Here is a 7,846-nt window from a genome sequence, read left to right on the forward strand (position 1 = left end):
CAAGGACTGAACCAATGTCCCTGACCAGGACATCTGTGTCCTGGGCAATGAAAGCTCTCAGTCCTAACCACTGGGCCATCAGGAATCCTCTCGGAAAACCTTGGTGATCTCTTCCTGGCCAGTGTTTAATATCCTCCTAAAAAGAAACACAGGCATCACATTTCTCTTTTACTTAAACATGAAGAAACTGCAGTGCAGTGACTTGGAAAACATCAGTTACGACGTGAACGCACATCATGTGTCAAGTGTAGAACATTTTTTTTTGTCTTTTATTGAGGGTTGTCAACCAGAGCAACATGAACGTTTGACCCATCTGCTTTCAAAATGAAAAACAAGGCACACAACTGCATCCGACATCGCAAAGGAGAAAAAGTGCGTGTGTCCGTGGCCAGTTACGGGCGAGACGGGGCTGGGGGCCCAGCGGAGCGGGGAGGGGAGGAGAGGGAGACAGAGGACGAGACACGGACACAGACAGCACGCGCGCCAGGGCCAGGACAGACACAGACGCAGGACGCTCCGCAAACACCGACTCCTTCAGGAAAGTCTTCACAATGTCCTTACTGTCATGATGGGCAGGAACCGGGGCGTGTTAACCACTGGCGTTTGTGCCGAGCGCACATAAGGCCAAGGCCCGCCGCCCTCCTCGACCTCACAGTCGACGTCCAGGGCAGCGTTCCTCCCCCAGCACCAAGCTCGGCAGACTCCACGGCGGTGCCCGCAGCATTCACAGAGACACGTGTCTTAAAGTCACCTCTGCACGACTGCTGCCTTTGCCACTCTGGTATTAAGACACGCATTTAAAAGAAAACACGGTCCGGCTCTGGGCATTCATACAGGAGGCAAGCTATTCAGCAGGTGGGGGTCCTTGGTCCTGCGTCTCATCTGGCGGCTGATCCAGCTCCCACAAATTTAGGTGCTTCGTGTCTACCTAGATGTGTGCCTAGGATGGGAGAGCGACAAAAGCAGAGACCTCCGCAAGAAAAATACAAAATTGGTTTTTAAAAACGTAAGGCTTCAATGTACAATCCAAACAAGACTTGACACTTTAAAGTCTGATGAGATAAACATTAAGCTAGTTATTAAGTGTTATAGAATAAGTCACAAGTTGAGGTAATACATTACACTCTCATATGACCAGCTTTATCTGAGTATAACCTTCTCCCCCTTCTCAACCTTGGCGTTAAATACACTCAGGTGCACAGAAGGAATACCTAGAAATCAGCCTGGAGTTGGTGGAGCAGAGTATGACCTCTAAAAGGCAGGGGAGTCTTACCCTGTATTCAAATAATAAATAGAAACTTCCCTTTTCCAAATCACTGCATACACTGCACAAAGCCACCGCGCCACTGATTCTCACACAGGGGCCAAATGCACGGAAAACACCCATCTGCCCCGCGCTCCCACTGGCCCTACAGAAGCGGGTCTCCGGCCGCTCATCGCGCCCTGCCCCGCACTCCCACTGGCCCTACAGAAGCGGGTCTCTGGCCCGCTCATCGCGCCCTGCATGTGGGTCCAGCTCTCCGCACGTCACCTACCCCCCTTCTTTCTTCCCCCCACCCCTTCTTTCTGTAGCACAAAAGACACTTGTGAGCAGCACTAAAATACAGAGGGTGCCTTCTCCAGAAGCGGGGCCGCGCCGAGCTGCCACCTCACCCTGGACGCTAAAGTGTCCCCACGGCTGTGCTTGCCCATGTGTGTGTGTGAGTGGAGAGAGCATGGTGGGCAAGAACTGTACGGGAACCGGTGTGAGCATGTGTGCATGAACGAGCGTGAGTGTGAGTATGGATAAGTATGCATGAGAGCACAAGTATGTGAGTGTGAAAGCTGAGTGTATGGAAGCAAACGTGCGTGTGTGCAGGCACGTATGCGTGTAAGTGTGCATGAGAGCACAAGTGTGTGAGCATGAAAGCTGAGTGTGTGAAGGTAAGCATGTGTCAGTGTGCCGGCATGTACCTGTGTGTGGGGGACCCTGCGCGTGGGCTCCCGGCCGCCAGGAGTCTGCGTGGTGACCGCAGAGCACTGTGTCCATCACAGCGCCCACTGGCCAGGCAGACTCTCCTGGTGGTCAGCACCCTCTCCCTTGCCATCAGGAAGTTCGGTTCAGCTGCGTCGCCGGTTTTCCAGGCCCCAGGACATGGTTCCCACTCAGGAGAAGCAAAACCGTCCACGCAGCGCCGCGCCCAGCTCTGCCCCTGACCGCCACCCTCCCGGCCCCGCACCTGGGGGTCACTAGGCCCCCCGCACCTGCAAAGCCGCACCCACCAACGGGCCTTCCCCCGCTGAAGGGGGGCCCGGGGACCCTTAGGGGTGGGGGCTGAGAGGCATGGGTACCGCGACTCACCCCCCAACCACGAGCCCCGAGGACACCCGTGGGCGCGGAAGAGGCCAACAGATGCAGAGGGCAGACCCGCAGGGCGAGGCCCGGCCGGCGGCAGGGCAGGGTCGCGGCAGTCTCCCCCTTCCTCTGCAGGTGGTGGGCCGCGGGGAAGCCGGGAGGGCCGCAGGCGGGGTAGCGCCCGTTTCCCCCTTCCCTGCAGGTGCTCGGCCGCAGGGAGCCCAGAGGGCCGCAGGCGGGGCGGCGGCCGTCTCCGGTCCTCTGCAGGTGGTGGGCCGCGGGGCCGGCTCTCCGGAGCCCGGGAGGGCCGCGGGCGCGGTCACAGCGAGCTCAGGTGCGGCAGCGCGTCCAGGGGCCCCGCCCGGTCGCGCGCGGCGGCCGCCGACTCCACGCCGCGCAGCCACTCGGTGCACTTGCGCACCAGGCCCTCGTCGGCGGCCGCGGCCTCCTCCTCGTACTCCACGTCGTCGTATTTGTGCCGTTCGTTGAGCAGCGACACCTTGAGCAGCGAGCGCAGGTCGGCGGGCCGCGGGCCGGGGACGGGGACGGGCGGCGGCGGCGGGGCCAGACGGCGGCCGAGGCCCGCGGCCCGGGGGCAGGGGGCGGGCGGGCGCCCGGCGTCGGCTGGGGGCGCCCGCCGGGGCCGAGCCAGCAGCTGCCTCTCCAGGTGGCGCCGCTGGATGACCAGCACGGCCTCGGGCGTGAGGCTCAGCGAGAAGCGCAGGGCGGCGTCCGGCCCGGCGCCCGAGGCGGCGGTCCGCGCCCCTGAGGCCGCGGTCCCCGCGGGGCCGTCGCCGGAACCGGCCGGCCGTGACGCGCACGGGGCCGGGCCGCGCGGGGAGGCCGGGCCGGGGGCGCGGCGGGCCGGCGGCCGCTTCAGAGTGGCGGAGGGCCAGGAGCTGGACAGCGGCCCCGGGGGCCGCTCGGGAGGCCTCCTCTTCTTCTCGGCGGCCACGGCGGGCGGCGAGGGTCCGGGCGGGGCGCAGGCGGGCGCCGCCGCCTTGCGCGGGGCGCCGGGCTTCCGGGGCGGCGGGCGCGCGGCGGGGACCCCGGGGGCCGGGGTGGGCGGCGGCGGCGGCGCGGGCGGGAACGGCATGGTGGTCAGCGCCCTGGAAGGAGAGGGGCGGCTACCGTGTGGGCGCGCCGAGCCCGGCGCCCTCCCCGGGGGGCCGCGGTCCGCCCCCCGCCCGCCCTCCGCACCCACCTGGGCTGGGCCGCGGCATCTCCGGCGCACACACGCCCCCCGCGTCCACACCCAGGGCCTTGCGGCCGGGCACCCCGCTGCCTTCCTCCGTCCTGCCTTCCTTCCGGGGCCAGGGGCTCTGCCGGCTCTCCTCCGGGGACAGCGGCGGCCGGTCCACGCGGAGCCGGGCGCGCCCGCGGGAGGAGGAGCCGCTGTGCCCGCACGCCCGGCGCCGCGACTGGGCGGCCGAGGCTCCCCGGGCGACCTTCCACCGCGGGGGCTAATCCATCAGAGGCGGGGAAGGCCGGGCGTGTCCTCCGCCCGAGGCGGGATCCTCGCACGTGGGCCAGAAAGTCGTGTGCCACCTCTCGGCGCTTCTAAGATGGTGCGCAGGCCGGCGGCTGCGGGGGGACCGCGGGCCCCGCGCGCGGCCCGGCATCCCGTTGTCGCGGGAGGAAGCTGGCCAGAGCTCAGAGGCGGGCACAGGCATTTCAGGGCATCCTTCTGGTTTTGTTTTTGGATCATGTTGAAAGACAATCATTTTAGAATTAAAAACCTCGTATTCCTTGACGAGGCAAAAAAAAAAAAAAAGGCCGGTTTCGGTGAAATCGTGATACAGGACCTTCAGTTCGTTTCAGGAGACTCCTGTGAGCACACGGAAAGCATTTACTTCTTTAACAGTGGTTCAAAGGAATGCGACAGCTTCACTGTCAACTTAGAGTCTAGTGGTAGAGAGCTGGAAGCATTCCTTCAGTTTTCAAATGTGTGTTAAATAAATGAATGATTCATTGAATAATTACAGAGAAGTGCCTCCTAAAGTCAAAATTTCAAATGAGGAGTCCCTGCATTACTTATGGAGAATCATCCATTGTTTAGAGCTCAAAAAAAAAAAAAGTTTTTTTCCCTATGCATGGGATATGATTTTCTGGGCCAGGGAAAGCGTTAGTCACTCAGTTACGTCCGACTCTTTGCAACCCCATGGACTGTAGCCTGCCAGACTCCTCTGTCCATGGGATTCTCAGGGCATATTACCGGCTATGGTATACTGGAGTGGGTTGCCATCCGTTTCTCCAGGGAATGAAAGAAATTCTCAGGAATTCTCCAGGGAATTCCTTTCTTCCTGACCCAAGGATCGAACCTGGGTCTTCTGCACTGCAGGTGCATTCTTTACCATCCGAATCCCCAGGGAAGCTCTTTCTGGGCTATCCAGGAACACAGCTAGGTTGTGTGCGTTATGGCCCGGGTTAGCAGGGAGCCCTCAGACGTGGCCGGTGCCCCCTGCGCGGGGCCCTGTCCCGCTCTCCAGGCTCTCCTGCTTCCCACCAGCACCTCCCTGCTGCTGCCCTTCCCACGTGCTCCCCTCAGGGCCCTGCAAGAAGGAATATGATGGGGGGCTGGAAACGTTCTCTTTATGGCCTGGGCTCCACCATCACCCTCAAACCAGCCCGAGTGTCCATATTCTCCATAAAATACACAGTCCCCGTTTCCAGACAGGGCTCCCCTCTGTCCTTCCCCTGGACCTTGTCCCTGTCCCTGCCAGTGTCTCAAGGCACCGTGTCTCCTCCCAAGGCTCAGCGGAAACACACTGGAGGCCGTTTAGGTCATAAAACACCCGCGGCGCCGCTGAAATCACGCAGGCATTTTATCCCGGCTGTTCCTGGGTGGGTGTGGACTAGCTGTGGAAGCCGTGGCGGCAGGAACACTCCTGCCAGGAGCATGGAGGGCGGCAGAGGAGGTGAAGCCGGTGCAGATGGGTGGGGTGGGGGTCAGGAGGCGGGAGGAGGAGGGGGGCTAGGGGACCACGGCTATGGGGCAGCTGGACGCCCAGAGAGGGATTCCAGGAGGGGCCTCAGCACTTAAGGAGCTGTGCCGGTATCAGCGACTGGGTTTCCCTGCTTCCTGTTTCCTAATTCTTGAAGTCATTCAGTCCTGTCCGACTCTGCGACCCCATGGGCGGCAGCCTGCCAGGCTACTCCATCCATGGGACTTTTCAGGCAAGAATAGTGGAGTGGGTGGCCATTTCCTTCTCCAGGGGATCTTCCTGACCCAGGGATTGAACCCAGGCCTCCTGCATTACAGGCAGATGCTTTACCCTCTGAGCCACCAGGGAAGCCCTGTTTCCTAATTCTTAGGACGCTTTGGAAGTGACCCTTGAAGGGTGAGAGTGGGAGGTGAGCGTCGGTTGGCATGCCATGGTCACGACAGCCGTGTAGTCCACGCACACGATGGACGTGCTGTGTGGCACTTGCCGCCCCGCCCCTCTGAATGTCTCCAGTCTCATAGAAAACCAGGGCTCCCGGGCGGAAACACCTCCCAACCACATGCGGCCCCGGGGGGAGGAGGAGACGAGCCTCAGCCCAGCCGAGGGCTCCAGGGCCACGTCTGAGCCATCGGCACACTAGAGGAGAGACGGGCGACGAGGGTAAGGAGCCTGCAGCACCCACAGCAGCGGCAGGTCGGTCTTTTCCTCCGAGAGAAACTGGGAGCCGTCGGATGGATACACAAGTCCCACCAGCCTGGTCCGTGGGCTTCTCCCGGTCCGCCCACGTCAGTCCCAGCCCGGAAGCTCGGGGACTTGGCACGCGGCACATCTGCCTGGCCTCTGAGGCGGGAAGGTGAACGCCGCGTGCGCCCCCCAGCACCCAACCCGTTCCTCCGCCCTCTCCCCGCCCCCGTGGGGGAGAGGAGTCCCCAGCCCCGTGGTGGGTGGGCTGCCCTCCCAGGGGCCACGGAGGGGTTAGCATTTCTGGAAGGCTTCGGGCCCGCAGACTCTGCGAAAGCCCCCTGCTGACAAGTTCCTCTGCCTAGAACTTTCAGCCCCCTGACATCGGAGGCTGGAAAGCCCGCCTGGGCCTGCAGGAGCCCGCGAAAGCCGCCTGTGTCTGCCCCTGACACTGGCGTGCTGGCTGTTAGAGAGCCCGCTCCGCGTTCTATTTGGTTGACTTGTTAGCCAGCGACAGTTACCAGTAAGGAAAGTCACACCAGGGAAGACAGCAGACCTCCGTTCAGAATACGGGATGGAGCGGAAAAGGGATCAGTCAAGAAATATAGTCCGATTTAATTCATAATTTACATGGGCTTTTGCATAACATGCCCAGAACACAATAGTGGGATAAACTACTTATATACCAAATAGTAAAACTAGGGTACTGTGGTGAGATTATCAGTTCCACAGCCACGTTTCTGCGGTGCAAGAGGTGATCTCCAAAATACTGAATTACATCTCACCCTAACGATATGAAATTTACTGTTTGAAATAAAGCTAGTTGATTTGAAAGATCAGTTAAAATCAAATACATGTATTCAGAACTGTCCATAGTTTTTACGTATGATATTTAATTTTCAAATTTATTCTATTTCCAAATTTCAAATAAACAATAGCAATACTTTCCCACCATTTGGAAATCAGTAGTTTTTTCTCCTACTGTTGTAGCAGAGCCAGTGTATGGACAAAGACTTTTCATTATTGTGCTTGTGCTAAGTCGCTTCACTGGTGTTCAACTCTTTGTGACCCCATGGACTGTATTCCACCAGGCGCTTCTGTCCGTGGGATTCTCCAGACAAGAATACAGGCGTGGGTAGCCATACCCTCCTCCAGGGGATGTTCCCAATCCAGAGATTGAACCCATGTCTCTTATGTCTCCTGCATTGACGGGCAGATTTCTTTGCCACTAGCGCCACCTGGGAAGCCCCTTTTCATCATAGTTCAGTTCAGTTCAGCTGCTCAGTTGTGTCTGAATCTTTGCAACCCCATGGATTGCAGCACACCAGGCCTCCCTGTCCATCACCAACTCCCAGAGTTCACCCAAACCCATGTCCATTGAGTCGGTGATGCCATCTGACCATCTCATCCTCTGTCGTCCCCTTCTCCTCTTGCCCTCAATCTTTCTCAGCATCAGGGTGTTTTCAGATGAGTCAGTTCTTTGCATCAGGTGGCCAAAATATTGGAGTTTCAGCTTCAACATCAGTCCTTCCAATGAACATGCAGGACTGATCTCCTTTAGGATGGACTGGTTGGATCTCCTTGCAGTCCAAGGGACTCTCAAGAGTCTTCTCCAACACCACAGTTCAAAAGCAGCAATTCTTCGGTGCTCAGCTTTCTTTATAGTCCAACTCTCACATCCATACATGACCACTGGAAAATTGCCTTTTCATACTGTTCATGGGGTTCTCAAGGAAAGAATACTGAAATGGTTTCCCATTCCCTTCTCCAGTGGACCACATTCTATCAGACCTCTCCACTGTGAGCTGTCCATCTTGGGTGGCCCCACACGGCATGGCTTGGTTTCATTGAGTTTGACAAGGCTGTGGTCCATGTGATCAGATTG

General features: G+C 59.1%; 1 protein-coding gene across 1 annotated transcript; it reads right to left on the bottom strand.

Annotated features, from left to right (window-relative positions):
* Window positions 1–241: 241 nt before the first annotated feature.
* PRR18 (proline rich 18) lies at window positions 242–3,990 on the bottom strand. Its single transcript, XM_086318700.1, has 2 exons — window positions 3,540–3,990; window positions 242–3,444 (listed from the first exon to the last, which is right to left on the bottom strand). The coding sequence occupies exon 2, from the start codon at window positions 3,429–3,431 to the stop codon at window positions 2,655–2,657; it is 777 nt and encodes a 258-aa protein (XP_086174826.1). The 5' UTR covers window positions 3,432–3,444; window positions 3,540–3,990; the 3' UTR covers window positions 242–2,654.
* Between the last annotated feature and the right edge of the window lie 3,856 nt (window positions 3,991–7,846).

This window comes from Bos grunniens, chromosome 9 (assembly GCF_055505025.1).
Source record: "Bos grunniens cultivar Pamir isolate PY7600 chromosome 9, Bosgru_T2T1.0, whole genome shotgun sequence".
NCBI lineage: Eukaryota > Metazoa > Chordata > Mammalia > Artiodactyla > Bovidae > Bos > Bos grunniens.

What these genes read in the sequence shown, in the direction of transcription:
- PRR18 (XM_086318700.1), bottom strand. Translation starts at nt 3,431, where the DNA reads ATGCCGTTCCCGCCCGCGCCGCCGCCGCCGCCCACCCCGGCCCCCGGG.